Source organism: Phyllobates terribilis, unplaced genomic scaffold, assembly GCF_046119375.1.
Source record: "Phyllobates terribilis strain yellow unplaced genomic scaffold, ASM4611937v1 Scaffold_1__5_contigs__length_1240528914, whole genome shotgun sequence".
NCBI lineage: Eukaryota > Metazoa > Chordata > Amphibia > Anura > Dendrobatidae > Phyllobates > Phyllobates terribilis.
In genome coordinates, this window is record NW_027362761.1 from 267,944,691 (window position 1) to 267,966,746 (window position 22,056).

At 40.8% G+C, this 22,056-nt stretch overlaps 1 protein-coding gene across 2 annotated transcripts in view; it reads left to right on the top strand.

Annotated features, from left to right (window-relative positions):
- Positions 1-22,056, top strand: part of RBM19 (RNA binding motif protein 19) — a 76,555-nt gene that overhangs the window by 47,041 nt on the left and 7,458 nt on the right. For both annotated transcript variants that reach the window (XM_073672105.1, XM_073672095.1), the window contains exons 21-23: positions 8,403-8,519; positions 9,293-9,398; positions 18,955-19,075. In XM_073672105.1, coding sequence (XP_073528206.1) covers positions 8,403-8,519; positions 9,293-9,398; positions 18,955-19,075 — 344 coding nt within the window. The remainder of the gene's footprint in view (positions 1-8,402; positions 8,520-9,292; positions 9,399-18,954; positions 19,076-22,056) is intronic.

Genomic DNA, 22,056 nt, shown 5'->3' on the forward strand with positions numbered 1-22,056 from the left:
TGACTGACAAGCTGGCCCTAATGCTGAGCTGCTGTCAGTCAGTGCAGGGGGCGTGATTTCAGCTGCCCCTCTCTATATACAGAGCGGTGACTGAAACCATGGCGGCACCGTCCCCATGACTGAAACGTGAATGCTACCGGGAGTAATAAAGTTAATTTCATCCCAGCAGCGGGGATCTAAGTGCGGGCACCGGGCAGGTTCAGAACTCTATTAACCTGCAGATACGTTTTTTACATGACAGATTCCCTTTAAGCAGTGCTGTACTATTCTGATTTTTCATGACCACACATAAATGTGGGCAAACAAGAAGGCATCATATATGTATCATATATGGTGTACTGCAAATAGAGGAGATTGGCTTTTGTCCAAGAGAAGGAGACTCTCCTGCTACATGTAAATCATCTTATCTATGTGTGACAGTTATATTTTCCTTCAGCCTGTGCACCAGAGATCCTTTCTGTTAACCCTCATGACCTGTAAGCTTTGCCTAACCTGCTACAAGCTCAGCTCAGTCTCCTGCTCAGCATTAATTAGAGAGAGAACTGTCCAGCCACTTAGTGATCTCATGGCTAGGAACACAGCACTTATGCATGCGCTACGATATAAAGAAGTGGTCAGGGAAGTCTGGCACTGCGGACCTTACTGACTGTCCACTTGTTAAAAACTGCATCTTATAGTCAGAAAAATACAGTAAATACAAAAGAATTGGGTAGATAGTCACTATCAGTGCAATAAAGGAGGACTGTAGAGATACAGAGGCTACCATCTTCCAGTCCTCAAGGCCCATCAACAGATCATGTTTTTAGGATTTCCTTAGTATTGCACAGGTGATGGAATTATTGCCTGTGTAATACTAAGGAAATCCTGGAAACATGACCTGTTGGTGGACTTGAGGACTGGAATTAGGGAAGCGTGGTCTAGTTGATGACATGATTCTACTGTACAGTTAAATAGCTTAAAATTGATCGGTCGCCAGATTTCACTATACATCCTGCATACATAAGTAGATTTCTTAGATTTGATGGGGCAGGTGTACTTGCTTTGGAGTGCCATGTCAGAATGGCTATATAATCCTGATAGGGCTGCACTCAAAATGCCCATTGTAATATTAGGCTGGAAAACTTTCAAAAACATCTGTCAAGGAATTTTAAAGTAAGCATACCAGCCTTATCAGGTCTAATAGATCTTTTTAATAATGTATACAGTTACAGTTGTCAAATTTTGGTGACAGATCCACTGAATATGATACATGTGGGTTCTGAGAATGATGTATTTTGTGCCAACTTACTGCTGGGTACTGAACCTTACTAAAAATAGACCAAAGTAAGGGGGCAGAATGTGATTGGCAATATTAGTCAAAGGAAAATAGTGTTTTTGTAAATATTTATTATACAGTCATATGAAAAAGTTTGGGCACCCCTATTAATCTTAACCTTAATGTTTTATAAAAATTGGTGTTTTTGCAACAGCTATTTCAGTTTGATCTATGTAATAACTGTTGGACACAGTAATGTTTCTGCCTTGAAATGAGGTTTATTGTACTAACAGAAAATGTGCAATCTGCATTCAAACAAAATTTGACAGGTGCATAAGTATGGGCACCCTTATCATTTTCTTGTTTTAAATACTCCTACCTACTTTTTACTGACTTACTAAAGCACTTTTTTTGGTTTTGTAACCTCATTGAGCTTTGAACTTCATAGCCAGGTATATGCAATCATGAGAAAAGCTACTTAAAGTGGCCACTTGCAAGTTGTTCTCCTGTTTGAATCTCCTCTGAAGAGTGGCATGATGGGCTCCTCAAAACAACTGTCAAATGATCTGAAAACAAAGATTATTCAACATAGTTGTTCAGGGGAAGGATACAAAAAGCTGTCTCAGAGATTTAACCTGTCAGTTTCCACTGTGAGGAACATAGTAAGGAAATGGAAGAACACAGGGACAGTTCTTGTTAAGGCCAGAAGTGGCAGGCCAAGAAAAACATCAGAAAGGCAGAGAAGAAGAATGGTGAGATCAGTCAAGGACAATCCTCAGACCACCTCCAGAGAGCTGCAGCATCAACTTGCTGCAGATGGTGTCACTGTGCATCGGTCAACTATACAACGCGCTTTGCACAAGGAGAAGCTGTATGGGAGAGTGATGCGAAAGAAGCCATTTCTGCAAGCACGCCACAAACCGAGTCGGCTGAGGTATGCAAAAGCACATTTGGAGAAGCCAATTTCTTTTTGGAAGAAGGTCCTGTGGACTGATGAAACCAAGATTGAGTTGTTTGGTCATACAAAAAGGCGTTATGCATGGCAGCAAAAAAACACAGCATTCCAAGAAAAACACTTGCTACCCACAGTAAAATTTGGTGGAGGTTCCATCATGCTTTGGGGCTGTGTGGCCAATGCCGGCACCGGGAATCTTGTTAAAGTTGAGGGACGCATGGATTCCACTCAGTATCAGTAGATTCTTGACAATAATGTTCAAGAATCAGTGACAAAGTTGAAGGTACGCAGGGGATGGATCTTTCAGCAAGACAATGATCCAAAACACCGCTCCAAATCTACTCAGGCATTCATGCAGAGGAACAATTACAATGTTCTGGAATGGCCATCCCAGTCCCCAGACCTGAATATCATTGAACATCTGTGGGATCATTTGAAGAGGGCTGTCCATGCTCGGCGACCATCAAACTTTACTGAACTGGAATTGTTTTGTAAAGAGGAATGGTCAAAAATACCTTCATCCAGGATCCAGGAACTCATTAAAAGCTACAGGAAGCGACTAGAGGCTGTTATTGTTGCAAAAGGAGGATCTACTAAATATTAATGTCACTTTTCTGGTGAGGTGCCCATACTTATGCACCTGTCAAATTTTGTTTGAATGCAGATTGCACATTTTCTGTTAGTACAATAAACCTCATTTCAAGGCAGAAACATTACTGTGTCCAACAGTTATTACATATATCAAACTGAAATAGCTGTTGCAAAAACACCAATTTTTATAAAACATTAAGCTTAAGATTAATAGGGTGCCCAAACTTTTTCATATGACTGTATCTTTTCATGGGACAACACTGACGATATGACACTTTGACACAATGTAAAGTAGTCAGTGTACAGCTTGTATAACAGTGTAAATCTGCTGTGCCCTCTAAATTACTCAACACAGTCTAAACTGCTGGCAACAAAAGTGAGTACACCCCTAAGTGATAATGGCCAAATTGTGCCCTATTAGTCATTTTCCCTTTGCGACGTCATGTGACTCATTATTGTGACAAGGTCTCAGGTGTGAATGGGGAGCAGGTGTGTTACATTTGGTGTTATCGCGCACTCACTCTCTCATACTGGTCACTAGAAGTTCAACATGGCACCTCGTGGCAAAGAATGCTGAGGATCTGAAAAACTGTTGCTCTACATAAAGATGGCCTAGGCTATAAGAAGATTGCCAACACCCTGAAACTGAGCTGCAGCCAGGTGGCCAAGACCATACAGCGGTTTAACAAGACAGGTTCCACTCAGAACAGGCCTCGCCATGGTCGACCAAAGAGGATGAGCGCGCGTGGTCAGCGTCATATCCAGAGGTTGTCTTTTCAAAATAAATATATGAGTGATGCCAGCATTGCTGCAGAGGTTAAAGAGGTGGGGGGGTCTGCTTGTCAGTGCTCAGACCATACACCGCACACTGCATCAATTTATTCTGCATGGCTGTTGTCCAAGAAGGAAACGTCTTCTAAAGATGATGCACAAGAAAGCCCGGAAAAAGTTTGCTGAATACAAGCAGACTGAGGACATGGATTACTGGAACCATATCCTGTGGTCTGATGAGACCAAGATAAACTTATTTGGTTCAGATGTTGTCAAGCGTGTGTGGGGGCAAACAGGTGAGGAGCACAAAGACAAGTGTGTTTTACCTACAATCAAGCATGGTGGTGGGAGTATCATGGTTTGGGGCTGCATGAGTGCTGCCAGCTGTGGGGAGCTACAGTTCATTGAGGAAACTATGAGTGCCAACATGTACTGTGACATACTGAAGAAGAGTATGATCTCCTCCCTTCTGAAACTGGGCTGCACGGCAGTATTCCTACTTAATAACGACCCCAAACACCCCTCCAAGTCCACCACTGCCTTGCTAAAGAAACTGAGGCTAAAGGTGTTGGCCAAGCATGTCTCCAGACCTAAACCCTATTGAGCATCTGTGGAGCATCCTCAAACGGAAGGTGGAGGAGCTCAAGGTCTCTAACACCCACCAGCTCTGTGATGTCGTCATGGAGGAGTGGAAGAGGATTCCTGTGGCAACCGGTGAAGCTCTAGTGAACTCCATGCCCAAGAGAGTTAAGGCAGTGTTTGACAATAATGGCCACACAAAATATTCACACTTATATATATATACACATATATATATATATATATATATATATATATATATATATTTATATATATTTATATTTATATATATATATTATATATATATATATATATATATATATATATATATATATATTAATTGTGTATATATATATATATATATATATATATATATATATATATATATATATATATTAATTATATATTTTATATATATATAAAATATTTGCAGTGGGGGAAATAAGTATTTGATCCCTTGCTGTTTTTGTACGTTTGCCCACTGACAAAGACATGAACAGTCTATAATTTTAAGGGTTGGCTAATTTTAACATTGAGAGATAGAATATCCCCCCAAAAAAATCAAGAAAATCACATTGCATAAATTACATACTTTTTTTGCATTTTGCAGTGAGTAATAAGTATTTGATCCCCTATAAACCATTATGAGTTCTGGCTCCTACTGACCAGTTAGATGCTCCTAATCAACTCGTCACCTGTGTAAAAGACTCCTGTCCACAGACTCAATTAATCAGACTCTAACCTCTATAACATGGGCAAGACCAAAGAGCTTTCTAAGGATGTCAGGGACAAGATCATAGACCTGCACAAAGCTTGAAGGGGCTACAAACCATAAGTAAGATGCTGGATGAGAAAGAGACAACTGTTGGTGCAATAGTAAGAAAATGCAAGAAATGCAAAATGATTGTCAATCGATATCAATCTGGAGCACCATGCAAAATCTCACCTCGTGGGGTATCCTTGATCATGAGGAAGGTGAGAGATCAGGCTAAAACTACACAGGGGGAACTTGTTAATGATCTCCAGGCAGCTGGCACCACAGTCACGAAGAATACCATTGGTAACACATTACGCCTTAAAGGTTTAAAATCCTGCAGTGCCCGCAAGGTCCCCCTGCTCAAGAAGGCACATGTGCAGGCCCGTCTGAAGTTTGCCAATGAACATCTGGATGATTCAGTGAGTTATTGTGAGAAGGTGCGGTGGTCAGAGGAGACAAAAATTGAGCTCTTTACATTAACTCAACTCACCGTGTTTGGAGGAAGAAGAAGGATGGGTACAACCCTAAGAACATCGTCTCAACCGTGAAGTATGTATCATGAGATTTTGGCCAACAACCTCCTTCCCTCAGTAAGAGCATTGAAGATGGGTGGTGGCTGGGTCTTCCAGCAAGACAATGACCCAAAACATACAGCCAAGGCAACAAATGAGTGGCTCAATAAGAAGCACAGTAAGGTCATGGAGTGGCCTAGCCAGTCTGCAGACCTTAGTCCCATGGAAAACCTATGGAGGGAGTTGAAGCTCCGAGTTGCCAAGCGACAGCCTCAAAATCTGAATTATTTAGAGATGATCTGCAAAGAAGAGTGAACCAAAATTCCTCCTGACATGTGCGTAACCCTCATCAACTACAAAAAATGTCTGACTGCTGTGCTTGCCAACAAGGATTTTGCCACCAAGTATTAAGTGTTGTTTGCCAGAGGGATCAAATACTTATTTCTCCCTGCAAAATGAAAAAAAAATTATCTAATTTATACAATGTGATTTTCTTGATTTTTTTTGGGATATTCTCTCTCAATGTTAAAATTAACCTACCCTTAAAATTATAGACTGTTCATGTCTTTGTCAGTGGGCATACTTACAAAAATAGCAAGGGATCAAATAATAATTTCCCCCACTCTAAGGCTGTGTGCCCACTATGCGTTTTTTAAGCGTTTCCGCAGCGGCAATTCCACCTCGGAAATGCTTAAGAAACGCTTGGTAGAAGGTCTGCCATGTTCCCCAATGATAATCCGCATGTGCTGTGCACATGCTGCGGAGATTTCCGCTGTAGATTATCATTGCGGACAAATCTGCAGCACTACCATTAATTTTGCGTAATCGAGGCATTTTCGCCGCCGTTGACTTGCATTGAATCGCATAATATTCACATGACTACATGTGCACATGCGGATATTAAGCGATTCAATGTGCGGATGGTACCCAGGTCTGGAGAAGAGGAGACTCTCATCCAGACCCGGGTACACCATAGTACCTGTAAAAAAATAAAATAAAAATAAAATAAAAAATAAACATTATACTCACCTTCTGATGGCCCCCGGTCTCCTTAGCGATGCGTCCTGGCTATCCGGCGGCTCACGATGGTCTAAAAGGACCTTCCATGACGTCATTTAGTCATGTGACAGGTCACGCGACCGCTGACGTTGGCAGTCGCGTGACTTGTCACATGACTAAATGACGTCATGGAAGGTCCTTTTAGACCATCGCGGGGAGCCAGGACGCATCGCTAAGAAGACCGGGGGCCATCAGAAGGTGAGTATAATGTCCATTTTTTACCATTCTTTTTAACTATTAACTTGGTCACACTATATAAATCCATGCTGCTTGCACTGATTTATATAATGTGACAAAGTTGTCAACCACTTTTCCAAGTGATGCTAAAATCGCTTGGAAAGCCCTTGACAACCCGCATGCGGAAATGCATGTGAAGAACGCTTCACATCCGCATGTCCCTGGCAGGAAAACGCATGTACAATCCACATGTACAATCCGCATGAAAAATCCGGAGCATTTCTGCATCGTGGGCACATAACCTAAGTGAAGCTAAGTTATTACCGATCTACCGGATGGGTGATAACTTATAGGCCGTTAGGAATTCAACAGCTAAGACCCGCACCAATCTGCAGATCATATAGCGATAGCTGGAAGCTTTTATCTCAGTTATCGCTATTTTGAACGTAGCGGCAGTGCCCATGCCCCACATCTCTGTTCATTGTCTATGAGGTTGCTGATCACTGTGCTTGATTTTTTTTTGTACTGCAGCTCCATTGAAAATGAATGGAGTCGCGATTGGGCATTTGCACTGCCATTCCATTGTAATAAGGATGTGAGTGCCCCATTCTGCTGTTTGGTGTGGACCCTTGCAGTTGAACCTCCACTGATCTAGAAGTTATTGTGTGTTCTATGTATACGTGATAGGTTATCTTCCCTGAACCCCTTTAAATGCTGGAGGTGAATGGGATTAGACCAGTTGTCAAGAGTGTCAAAAATGTATCAATTATCAAGAGATTGCCTGCAGTGTGGTCATGGGATTAGTTGTGGCCCATCAGAAAAGATGATTTAGAGTCGTCACAGTGACAAATTGGGGCTTACTTTTTTTTGTAGCATATGCACAGCCATATAAATAAAGACACAAGTGGCATCGCAAGCGCAAATATTAACTGCTCCATCAAAACAGAGAGTGAATGGAGAGGAGGTGCTCGGCCATGGATGACTTGCAGATAGCAGAGCGTACAGAGAGAAGACACACATCTCTTAGACATGTTTGCCATATCCGGTGGCTATGCCAAGAATATCTAGGCAAGAAAAAGCCATATTGAAAGATTATTTGAGAGCAGATAGAAATTAAAAAAAAAAAAAACAGTGCTTATCAATGTAATATCAGTGGTTATAGGAAGCGATTGATTGCACTTATTTGTTCCAAAGGGTATGCAAGCAAATATTAAGTTGAGGGTGCCAACAATTTTGTTCAGCCCATTTTTGGGATTTGGTGTGAAATTATGGCCAAATTGTGTTTTTTTTTTCTGTGGGTTTTTTTTTTGTTTTTTTCCAATACACACACAGGAAATAAATGTGAAAATAAAAAAACATGTGTAACTGCAATAATTTTCGGCCATGACTGTATATACTAATGAGGCAGGACTAGCCCGGCCGGGTCTCTCTTCCCCTAGCCTAGTCATGCTTTAGATCTTCTAATCACAACATCTGGGCATGGGTGACAACCTGCGTACAGTACTGTGGACCATGCAGGGTGTCACTCACCCAGGGGGCCGTCATAAGAGAATCTGAGGCAGAACTAGTCCAAGGTAATAGACGCCAAGGGATTAGGCTTGCTTCATTAGTGTATACGGCAGAAGGTACATTCTTCATAGATTGTGAGGCACCTAACACCTCCGATCACAGAAATCTACATTTCTGTTGCTTTATAGGCTTTAGACACTGGATAAAGAATAAATGATTTGCTTTTGTGTTTTGCAGGTCTGTAGTGCCCACTGGTCGGAAGAAACAGGTGAATAAAAAGCAGAAAACCTCAAAGATTCTTGTTCGAAACGTTCCCTTCCAGGCTACAGTCAAGGAAGTCCGAGAGCTCTTCAGGTGAATGCCTGCTTTTACGATGTCTTGTCCAGCAGGGGGAGCTGTGGTACTGTGTTTCTGGAGTGTGAGCTGAGACTTGCGGTGGCCGCGTGTGTATGGAGATTCATACATTAGTATGCAGTGTGTACCCTTACCTACATCTTGTCATCTTTTCACACCCGATTCTGACTATCTGTGTATTGTTAGTACTCACTGCCTATCGTACCTATTGGGATTGAGTGACCTTGTGTCTCATTCATGTCACAATTTGGCATCACTGCAGTGTTCACGCTTGACTATCTTTGTTTTTCTGTGTGTCCTTGGTATGTACCGCAGACACATTGTGTGGGCTGACAACTAATTTTTTTTAAAAATCTCAGGGGCAGATAGTATCTTTTGAGGTGTACAGGAGCTTTTGTAAGAAGAATGGAGCGAGATGTCTTGGTCAGTGATGCTTTCTTATAAGAATAACATTCCTGCGAGGATTTAGTGCATCCTTCATTTGTTTTGTCCTCTATTGTCGGTAGTGGGAACCCTAGGTGAAGGAGACGCTGTGACCTGGGGGAATAGAACGTTGCCTCGTACATTCTCTAAATGTCTGTCTCTTGCTGGTTGTTTGGAATAGTTGCATGGTGGCATAAGTGTGACAAACAGAGGAAGCAGCGGTGTTAGAACCTCCATCATGGGTAGAACCATTGTGTAAAGCAATAAGTCTTAGAAGTTGGGTTACAAGTTGGCCTCAAACTGAGTCAGTGTTGATTTTCCTTGCTAACATTCCTCCATGTTGAACGCAGCACTTTTGGTGAACTGAAGACCATTCGTCTGCCTAGGAAGATGGCTGGCACAGGAGCTCACCGGGGATTTGGCTTTGTGGACTTTGTAACAAAACAAGATGCCAAGGTGAGAACAAGATGCTAGGAGGGGCCTTCTACTTTTCACTCTTCTCTATGTACATTCTGCATTAAAGTTTGTCATGCTTTTGCAAGATATTGGCCATCTGAGCAGAGCGCGGCTCAGTGGTTAGCACCTGACTTTGCAGCACTGGGGTCCTGGGTTCAGATCCCACCAAGGGCAACATCTGCAAGGAGTTTGTATGTTGTTCTTCTGGGTTTCCTCCCACATTTAGATTGTGAGCCCCAATGGGGACACTGATGACTAGGTCTCTTGCAGCGCTATAGAAGAAAGCAAATAAATTAATTAGACCTGACTGTACACTTAGCCCGTTCCCACATGTCCAACATTCACGGTTTGAGTACAGACCCTGATTTCTGGGCTGGTCTCAGGCCTCCTGACTTAGCACACTCATATATGCCTATGAAGATGTTGAGCTCAGGCTTAGGAGCCCCGCGGCCGGTCCGGACATTATGATCTATACTCGGACCATGAGTGTTGGACCTGTTTTATTCCACACGTGTTGCTCCTTGCACGGCTTATCCAGGTCACGCCGACATCTCTTGCACTATTTATTCTGCAGCGTCTCTGCTCGCCTTTTGTGCTGCTCCGTTTCTGCATCTTATCTCATATTGTGCATCACATATTCCTCTCCAGACATGGGGATCCTGTTTTCACCCCCCTTAAATAGCTGTTTTCACACTGCCTGTTTCCCAATTAACAAGTGATGCATGGGTGTAAATAAACAGGCAGAGGGGGTGATGCTTAGACGCTGTTTATGATGATCAGTATACTCCAATTACATCCTCATTTGTACCCTAGCATTCTCAGCTCTGCTAATATTTGGCTCGCGCTGTGTCTCGACCCGGTCGTTACGTCTTGGTGGGCTGGTGCAGCACTGCCTCTCGCAGTAGATACAAGCAAGCACAACCTGTGACCCGGGAAACAAAGATTGCTTTTGGAGATATACAATATTATGGCTTCTTGTCCTTGACCTTTGTGACATTTTTGCATTGAAGAGATCTTGGTTCTGAACAAAAGCCTTTTTGTGTTTTCCTATACAATAATCTTTATCGGTTGCAGCACTATATGGTTTATTCTTTCCCTTGAATTAATTTGAAGGTTTGAAAACCCTTTACCAAGTCCGTTATATGAGCGATTTTATGTGAAGTATGCTCTATCCTAATATGCGTGTTTTATGGTGATTATTAATCTCTCTTCATAATAAAATTAAGAATTTGAAAAGATTACTAGAAAAAAAAATTTGAGCACTTAGAGGACGTTAAAAGTGACCGTTTTTTGCTGTTATTTTATTCCGGCTGCTCACCTGAGAATTCTGCTTTAAAAAAAAGAATAAAATTGACCATACGGTTCTGGAGATGTGGGCATTTTTTATTCAGTGCTAATTTTTATTAAGTGGGTGTGGCCGAGAGGATTATCTAGGGGCGTGTCTTTAAACGGCTTTGAATAATTATACTGAGAGACACGTCCCCTTGATAAAGATAACTATCAAATATTAAGGTCCGTATCTTTGGCGCCGTGAGGTGGATTTTTAAGAAAACAGAATCCTCGGAGGAGCTGCGGGAATAAAATAAGAGCGAGAACTGGACCCTTTTGACCCGCTGACAGGTCCTTCTACAGTAGCCATAAGTATAAACTTACAAATGACTTTCTATGTAGAGTGACATAAATACGGTGTAAGAGCTGAATGCTGATCTGATATCGCTAATTCACAACCAGTTGATGCAGTCTACATTAATATTAATGGAGTACTCCAGCAGCTGTAATATCGTGCCGTACAGGGTAACTACTTAGTCAGGGTAAGTCCGGATAGATCGTTATAAGAATGTGTACAGAACCGTATTCCAGACCAATATAATTACCCTTGCAGATTGATTATTAAGGTATTTCATTAGGGACACACATACCACTGAATATTTATTTTTATTATGGGCCAAAATGCACTTGATCATGTGCAAGAGACTTTAGCCACCAATCAAACTCACAGACATGTCCTGCCAAATAAGATTTTCAGTAACCATTTGCCAAACTTAATATAGATTAACTAAGGTTTTCGGCCTTATGTTTTCTATAGATGCGGACATTTGGCTCCTGTGCAGGCGGTGTTATGGAGATTGGGGGTATATATTGATCACGACAAACACAGATTGAGGGTATACAGTGCCTACAAGTAGTATTCAACCCCCTGCAGATTTAGCTGGTTGACACATGCGGAATTAACTTGGCATTGTGACATTTGTACTGTAGATCAGCCTGGAAGTGGGAAATGCACTGCAGCAAATAGTGTTTTTTTTGTTTGGTTTTTTGGTTTTTTTTTAAACGTAAAAAGTTAATTCAGAGTGTCATTTATTATTCAACCCCTCAAACCACAAGAATTCTGTTTGGTCCCCCTAAAGTATTAAGAAGTAGTTCAGGCACCAAGAATAATGAGCTTCACATGTGTGGATTAAAGATCTCTTTTGCCAGCCTTTTCTGACTATTTAAGACCCTCCCCAAACTTGTGAACAGCACTCAGACATGGTCAACATGGGAAAGACAAAGGAGCATTCCAAGGCCATCAGAGATAAGGCTGTGGAGGGTCACAAGGCTGGCAAGGGGTACAAAACCCTTTCCAAGGAGTTGGGCCTACCTGTCTCCACTGTTGGGAGCATCATCCGTAAGTGGAAGGCTTATGGAACTACTGTTAGCCTTCCACGGCCAGGACAGCCTTTGAAAGTGTCCTCCCGTGCCGAGGCCAGGCTTGTCCGAAGAGTCAAGGCTAACCCAAGGACAACAAGGAAGGAGCTCCGGGAAGATCTCATGGCAGTGGGGACATTGGTTTCAGTCAATACCATAAGTAACGTACTCCACCGCAATGGTCTCCGTTCCAGACGAGCCCGTAAGGTACCTTTACTTTCAAAGCGTCATGTCAAGGCTCGTCTACAGTTTGCTCATGGTCACTTGGAGGACTCTGAGACAGACTGGTTCAAGGTTCTATGGTCTGATGAGACCAAGATCGAGATCTTTGGTGCCAACCACACACGTGACGTTTGGAGACTGGATGGCACTGCATACGACCCCAAGAATACCATCCCTACAGTCAAGCATGGTGGTGGCAGCATCATGCTGTGGGGCTGTTTCTCTGCCAAGGGGCCTGGCCATCTGGTCCGCATCCATGGGAAGATGGATAGCACGGCCTACCTGGAGATTTTGGCCAAGAACCTCCGCTCCTCCATCAAGGATCTTAAGATGGGTCGTAATTTCATCTTCCAACAAGACAACTACCCAAAGCACACAGCCAAGAAAACCAAGGCCTGGTTCAATAGAGAAAAAGTCAAGGTGTTGGAGTGGCCTAGTCAGTCTCCTGACCTTAACCCAATTGAAAACTTGTGGAAGGAGCTCAAGAATAAAGTCCACATGAGACACCCCCAAAGAACCTAGATAACTTGGAGAAGATCTGCATGGAGGAGTGGGCCAAGATAACTCCACAGACCTGTGCCGGCCTGATCAGGTCTTATAAAAGACGATTATTAGCTGTAATTGCAAACAAGGGTTATTCCACAAAATATTAAACATAGGGGTTGAATAATAATTGACCCACACTTTTATGTTTAAAATGTAATAAAATTCAACTGAGCAACCTAACTTTTTGGTTTGTAAGATTTATGCTTCTGTTCATAAAACCTACTCTCGTTTGCAGTTTGAAGGCTCTAACTTATTTACATCTTATCAAACCAGCTTAATCTGCAGGGGGTTGAATACTACTTGTAGGCACTGTATATTGACTAGCCATAATGATCAAGCAGATGCTTTAAATACTATAATTTGTCAGGTGCGGCATTCATAGATCCTTTTTTTTTTTTCACATGCATCCTTCAAATTCTTAAATTTGAGATCTGGGGAATTTGGAGTCAAAGTAACACTTTGAACTCTTTATCCTGTTCTTCAAACAATTCTTACTGGCTGCCTCCACCGGCTTAACTTTTTCTCCTCCCCAGGTAAGAAACATACATGCACCTATCCAACCACATGGTGTAAAAGAAAATGTGATTCATCAGACCAGGCCACCTTCTTACATTGCCCCATGGTCTAGTTCGGATGCTCACGTGTCTATTGTAGACTCTTTTGGTGGTGACCAGGGGTCACTGCAGGCACTCGGACTGGTCGGCTATATGCAGCCAGATTAAATGCACTGCATGTATTCTGACACCTCTCTATCATAGCCGGCATTACATTCTTCCTCAATTGGGCTACAGTAACACTGTGGGATCAGACTAGACAAGTGAGCCTTCACTCACCACACGCATCAATGAACTTTGCTCTTCCTTTAGCTATTTTTGTTGAGTACTTAACACTACATACCAGGAACGTCCCACAAGACCAACAGTTTTGGAGATGTTCCTATTCCGTTATCTATTCATTATATTTAGGCCCTAGTTAAAGTTGCTCAGAACCAGTTGTATTCACAGTTTTTCTCATATTTATAGCAACCAATATATGAAAAATCACCCAAATTTAATAGGTGTTTGATATGTCAAACACTTGATTTTACAAGTTTTTGCAGTTACATAGACACCCAACAAAGAACGATACATTTAATCCCCAAGCAAAGTATTTCAATGACTTGGACTGCCTGTGTTAAATAGTAACTGTCGTTTTAATTTTTATTTCAGAAATCAATAATATACATGAAAATAAGAAACTTTGTAAGATATCTTATCAGAGAAATCTGCTTCTTTCTCTGCCAGGACTAATCATTCATTCTCAAATTATGGCTGAAGTCATTACACAGATGGGAGATGGCAGTTGGTGCTGATAAGATTCTATGTAAATGGAGGAGGAAGGAGGAGCTTAAGACAGAGCTCCACCCTCTAGTATAAATAGCATCTCATTGGTAGCAACTAGAGGTGCTTCTCACAAAATTAGAATATCATCAAAAAGTTAATTTATTTCAGTTCTTCAATATAAAAAGTGAAACCCGTATATTATACAGAGTCATTACAAGCAGAGTGATCTATTTCAAGTGTTTATTTCTGTTAATGTTGATGATGAATGAAAGCACAAAAGTCATTATCTCAGTAAATTAGAATACTTTATAACAACAGCTTGAAAAATTATTTTAAAATCTGAAATGTTGGCCTACTGAAATGTATGTTCAGTAAATGCACTTAATACTTGGTCGGGGCTCCCTCTGCATCAACTACTGCATCAATGCGGTGTGGCATGGAGGCGATCAGCCTGTGGCACTGCTGAGGTGCTATGGAAGCCCAGGTTGCTTTGATAGCAGCCTTCAGCTCGTCTGCATTCTTGGGTCTGGTGTTTCTCATTCCTCTTGACAATACCCCATAGATTCTCTATGGGGTTAAGGTCAGGCGAGTTTGCTGGCCAATCAAGCACAGTGATACTGTTGTTTTTAAACCAGGTATTGGTACTTTTGGCAGTGTGGACAGGTGCCAAGTCCTGCTGGAGAATGAAATTTCCATCTCCAAAAACTTGTCGGCAGAAGGAAGCATGAAGTGCTCTAAAATTTCCTGGTAGACGGCTGCGCTGACTTTGGTCTTGATACAACACAGTGGACCTACACCAGCAGATGACATGGCTCCCCAAACCATCACTGATTGTGGAAACTTCACACTAGACCTCAAGCAGCTTGGATTGTGGCCTCTCCACTCTTCCTCCAGACTCTGGGACCTTGATTTCCAAATGAAATGCAAAATTTACTTTCATCTGAAAACAACACCTTGGACTACTGAGCAACAGTCCAGGTCTTTTTCTCCTTGGCCCAGGTAAGACGCTTCTGGCGTTGTCTATTGGTCATGAGTGGTTTGACACAAGGAATGCGATACTAGTAGCCCATGTCCTGGATACGTCTGTGTGTGTGGTGGCTCTTGAAGCAGTGACTCCAGCAGCAGTCCACTCCTTGTGAATCTCCTCCAAATTTTTGAATGGCCTTTTTTTAACAATCCTTTTAAGACTGCGATTATCCCGGTTGCTTGTCACCTTTTTCTACCACACTTTTACCTTCCACTCAACTTTCCGTTAATATGCTTAGATACAGCACTCTTTGAACAGCCAGCATCTTTAGCAAAGCCCTTTTGTGGCTTACCCTCCTTGTGGAGTGTGTCAATGACTGCCTTCAGGACATCTGTCAAGTCAGCAGTCTTCCCCATGATTGTGGAGCCTACTGAAACAGACTAAGGGACCTTTTTAAATACTTCTGAAGATTTTGCAGGTGTTTTTTGTTCATTATTTCAATTTACTGAGCTAATGACTTTTGTGTTTTCATTGGCTGTAAGCCATAATCATCAACATTAACAGAAATAAACACTTGAAATAGATCACTGTTTTTAATGACTCTATATAATATGAGTTTCACTTTTTGTATTGAAGAGCTGAAATAAATTAACTTTTTGATGATATTCTAATTTAGTGAGATGCACCTGTATAATCTCCTATTTCAATAATGTAAAATCTGTCTTCACTGAATAGAGATTTTACCCGAGAAAGAGAATTTTAAAAATGGATGATCAGTCCTGGCAGAGAAAAAGCAGATTTTTCTGATAAGATAAGATTACAAATTTTCGTATGGTTACTTTTTAAATCCACATCTGGATTTTTTATTGTACAAATATGTTCTGTTTTAGTTTCTAAAGGCTTTTTCCAATTACTGTTAAAACTAACCATTTTTTAATTGTTATTGAGACTTTCACATATATCTCATCTGTTGAGTTTATTAAACCTGATTATTTTTATACAATACTGCATGTAAGGCAGAATGAAACCTCTGTGAAACAGCCTAGGAGGACCTGACTCGCATAATATGATCTGCCCACTCTCTATTGACATGAGGTCTTGGATTTGATAAGAAAATTACATCAAGTTTCCATATCCTATAGTCGACTATTATATATTTTATGACCTATAAAATACTACCTGGCGAGGGAAGAACCAAGGCTGCTGTTCCTAGATTCACCAGACTAGGTTAGTTATAGCTTAAAAGTAAAAAACCTAAAGAGATGAACTGAAATATAAGTTGGTGTGCATGCAGCATGTAAGCGCATGTTCACACTGGCCACTAAACAGACAAAACCCAAGATAAAAGCATAATAAGCAAATACCCTGCAGTAAGTAAATAAACAGCAATAGTGCATGAAAATAATATAGGGTGCTTGGTTAACATAATTTTGCTAAAAAAAAAAATGTAAAAGCCATCCCACCATGTCAAGGTGACAAATGGTAATGTTTTCATATTAGAGGTTAGGAGAGTCCCGAATAGGGTCACCGTGATGTGGTGGGAACAATCAAAGGAAAAGTATAATAGAAACACGTCACCACTTCTGCATTTTCCACCCACTTTTGGTTTTGGCTTCCAAATACTGAGGTAAAATACTGACCAAATACTGAACTTGTGAATGTGGCCTTAAATGGGTTTTCTGGTTTTGATAAACCCAGCTACAGTTTTTTTTTTTTTTTTATTAAAAACAAACTGTCCTTCCCTAATTTTCTCTGTGTCCACCACTGAGTCTCTTCCACTGCTCCCTCGACATGGCTACACCCAAGAACTGAGCTCAGTGGCTCTGCCTGAGCTAACTACACCAGCTGCTCAGAGCCACTGAGCTCACTGATTGGCTGCAACGCTGTCGATGTCATATCAGCGCGGCAGAGAGTCTGCGCTGGACCCCAGGAGGGGTTAGTGCAACAACGTTTTGTTTTTTAAACAAATTGTTACCTGGTTTTTAAAAATCAAATCTAACCTACATATACAACTGTTGCACTAGTCCTTATGTCTTTGAATCTCTACTCCATAAGAGCTTATATATAAAGATGGCTTACCCTCACCTCTTTCAGCTTGACTCCCCCATAACTTTAGTCTAGTGCGAGGCAATTTTTCGAGATCCGCATGGCTTCTGATAAGGAAAGCCGCTGCTAGAAGGATGTACTCTGTTAGGCCGCCTCCACAAGTTTGTATAAAACACAAACGTGAAAAACCATCAGTGTTTTCCATCAATGTATGGTCCATTTGCCCGTTTTTACCATTAGTGTGTCATCAGTGTTTTTTCAGTGTGGTTAAAAAAAGAAATGACAAAGCTTCTCCTATACTTTGCAATATTAAACACAGAAGCCATCTGTGTGCTGTACATGTTTTTCATGGACCTATAGACTTGTATTGTCCCTTATTATCCGTGCTGCCAATAAAAAAATGGACATATGCAGCCCCATAGGTTATAATGGGTATGTGTGGTATCTGTGAAAAAAACCAGATACCACACGTACTGGAAACACGGACATGGGAAGTGAATTACGCTTCTAATAAAGAAATGGTCTGAATTTTTTCTGTAAATGAAAAGTTCTATGATTTTCTAATAAGGATTTGGGTTTTGGTTATAGGTTTTCTGTCATTGAATGAGAACATCTACTCTGGCAACAAAACCCCCACATATCAAGTCCTAATTCAGCTGAGAAGTGGATACGATTGTTCATTATTAAATGCATTTCTATCTAAAATCAAAAAAGTCTTTTAACGCAAATCGGTCACCATATTGCACAATAACAATTTCTTTTCCTTAATATGTTAAAAATCTTCATCTAGTGTATTGTGAATGTGTGTAAATACTACGCCGCCTTCTCCCGTTCCCAGCGCCGCTCCAGACCCGTTCTGAACCTCATGGCTGCAGTGCAGTGTACCTGTCTCAGAACATCTTCTGTGTGGACCAGATAGTTGAATTCCCAATGTAGACCTATGAGGTTCACATCAAGGGTGAGAAAGCAGTTTCTGGTCCACACAGAAGACTATCTATGTGCCGGCTAGTGTGAATTATGGTCATATGGTTAGGAACAGCAGTGGGAAAAGAAGACAGCTAATGGTAACTATGTGACTGTATTAACACTTCACTACATACATATTGGTAACGGATTAAGGAATACAAATTTCTGGGGAATTCCTCTTACACCTGATAAGGCTGGTGTACTTACTTTGAAAATATTTGCAAAATGGCTGGCACCTAGCTGTGTGGACCAGAATTCATTTTTTCATTGTAAGTCTCTGAGAGCCTCGGTGTGTTTTGTCTCCTATAATAATTTAAATTCATATATTATTATCAGGATTGTAGAGCCATTCTGACGTGTGTTTTCAAAGTAAGTACACCAGCATCATCAGGTATAAGAAATTTATTTAACAATGTATACAGTTTGCAGTGTGAAATCTGGTGACCGATCCACATGAGCCATATCTATCTGAACCCAAGCTTCATCCTTGTGGCTTCTTTTGTGTGTGGTGGGGAGGCGAGGAAAGAAGAATGCAGTAAAGAAGCTTTCTAAGATTTGGAAATTTCTTTTGCATAGTCTCATGTTGACCTCCGGTATTTCCTACCAGGTTCCTTACTGCCAATGAACTCGGCCATTGATGTTTTGAGTCTTCATTAATGTTTTCATGTTTTGAAATTTCTTGCCACGCCTATGCTAAGCTTTCTACTGATATTGTGTTTTTATGTTGGCATAACATCATTTTTATCCAGTTTTTGCTCACATTTGAGACTCTCTTGCTGAATTTCACCTTTCTTCACAGAGAGCATTTAATGCCCTGTGTCACAGTACCCATCTGTATGGGCGTAGGCTGGTCCTGGAGTGGGCTGACACAGAGGAAAGTGTGGAGACTCTGAGGAGGAAAACAGCTGAACAATATCATGGTGAGTCGTCAGTGTTGGGTTTCATTTGGTTAGCAGTAGAATTTGGGTGTAGGGTCTCTGGTAGCTGCCATAGTATGGCAGATGTGATGCAGCCAAACGCCTGCACCATTGTGTAAATGGCCACGGTTCTCACATGGGAATACCCCTTTAAAGGCAATCTATCTCATAGATCCCCTCCCAATATGTAGTAGATGTAGTAATAATAATAATAATATTAGCAAATCCCTCCAATTAGAAATGTAGTATAGTTTTTCTGATTCGCTATGTCTTTTTCCTCATGTGTGCACATTGCAGGACCTTTAGGTATCCATGGTTACAACCACTAGCAACTAGCTAACTGTCACTATATCAATGGACGTAACCATGGGTACCTAAGGTCCTGCAATGCCTGCACATGAGGAAAGAGACATAGCAAATCAGAAAAACTATACTACATTTTTAATTGTAGGTATTTGCTAATATGATTATTATTACACCTACTACATATTGGGATAGGATCTTGGAGATGGGAATACCCTTTAATGTTAATGAGTCAACAGAAGATAACGTACAGTTTCAATCAAGTTTTTACTTTAAATGTATGTTTTTAACAATTTTTGAAAACTGTTTTTGTCTTTTGTTTTTTTAACATCTCAACCTCTATTAAAAAATTTTAAAACATTAAAAAAAATTGCCGTTCTCATATTAGTCACTGGGGCCTCTCTAAGCTCAAACTTGTTTTTTTTTTCTGGAAATGCACATGTATATTAACAGCAAAAGTCTGATTCAGACCCTATATTGGGTATTGAATCAGTGCGTGCAAAGGTCACAGGCCTGTGAAAGGAAGGAGAGGAGGTGAGCTGTGACATCCACTATTGTGATTGGTGGATCCTGGGTTACCTTATATTGTAATCCTGTCTGGGATTATACTGAATCTTCAGTCGGGTAGGTGGCGCACTCTTAGGGGTTAGTTTAGATTAGAGCCAACCATTGAGCTCCTGTAAATCTAGCAAGGAGGAGGTAGGAACTGCACACCAAGAGGTACATAGAGATGCTTTAAATAGGATTTATTATGGGTATCTCAAAACCATTAAAGGGTTATTCCAAAACCCAAAAGTACATTCCAATTAATAAATCTTTAAAAACTATTAACTCTTGTAATTCAAGTCATAGTAAAATTCCCTACCATTCAGTTTGTACTGCAACTTGGGGTTCTGTTTATATTAACCTCTTCCTATGACGATTCGTTTGAGCATCCCAGTGGTGCATGATGGGATACTGAAACGAATCGTCATTTGCTGGCAGAAACTGCTGTCACTCCCCTTTCCGCCCTAAAACGAAGCGTTATCGGGTGGTGGGTGGGACATCCCGACACTCTACTTGCTTAATTTGCCGCCCCAAAGTAAAGCATCATCAGTGCATATAAATATATATATCCACATATAGGTGCATGTGTGAACCGGTCATTATATTGTCCGATCGTTAATGAAAACATGGGAAACCAAAAGAGAAACCGACAAAGAGCCAAGATGGTGGTAAAACAGAAGTTAATCTTTATTAGATCAAGCTATAGGTGCATATAGGGAGGGGAAACAAGCAGAAAAAAGGGGTCACAAATCCAAGTGTGTCAAATGGTCAATAGATATATAAAAACCGATGTAACAAATAGAACAAATTCAAGGTATCACAGAGTATGCTTACAGTTAATATAGGATTATCAATGCAGATAAGAAAATCATCATCGAATATCTAAGGATAACATAAAATTCAGCAGCATAGTAAAAATCCTGGTATTTAAACCATGGGGTGGTATGTAAGCATGTGTCTGTGCCTGCAGAATGTAGGTATAGTGCATAGATACCTGGAAGAAAGAGGGCTCCCAGCATATACAATTGTGGCAAAATGATCTAAATAATATACAATGAGGGCAAGTAATGACTAAATATATATATATACCTGGGTAGAAGCCAAGGGTCCCACAAGGATGTGCCCACCCCTACGTGCGTTTCGGCGCCTGCCTTTGGGTTGTTTCCCCTCCCTATATGCACCTATATCTTGATCTAATAAAGCTTAACATATGTTTTACCACTATCTTGGCCTTTTGTCGGTTTCTCTTTCGGTTTGACTTTTTTTGGGGGGATGCCTATCCCGTACACTGGACATTCAAAATGTATGCGCAGTGACTCTTGCTTACACTCCTGTTGAACAGTGAGATACCTGAAACATTGCACCACTTATTTTCTGCACCTACTGAGGTGTGATTAATGAATATGAGATGCCCATAATAAATACTATTTAAGCTATTTCTACATGCCTCTTGATGTGCAGTTCCCTCCTGTGATGATAATGAGACTGCTGAAAAATCTTTTGCAAAGTGTAGTCTGAAATATCCTAGTAACCAGGGTGAAAATTGCAAGATATAATTTTTTTTTCTTTATGAAGAATCTGATATGGAAAATACAATAATAATATAAAAACAGTTTAAAAAATGCTGTTAACATAAAAAAGTGACTCAAAAAGTAGGTTATTTTCTTAAGACCCATTCCTTTTACTGAATTGATTGATTAATAGTTAACCTCGTGATCATTAATACTCAATTTACATTCATCTTCTAACAAGTCATTTGAAAGCTGCAACAGCTTACATGATGGTTTGGACTTTGGGCCGGAACGCAGCTGCCACGTGAGACCTTGTCTCCTACGGGTGCATTTACATGAGCCATTTTTACCATATGGTGAAATACTGTATGGGGTGAAGCCTAGTGCTATCATAGGATTCATCTATATACAGGTCGTGAGGAATATACTTATTATAGATGCCTTCTCCCCTAGTTTATCGTCTCTAGAAATATCCTACAAGTGCTGACCCAGTACGTTAGTTTTGTCAGTCTAACTGACTTTGTTATTTTGTAGAATATTTCCTTCTTTAGATTCTTTCGAATTTTTTTCAGTTAATAATATTCTTTAGTTATTAACTAAATAGTCAGATGGACCAGTTCTGTT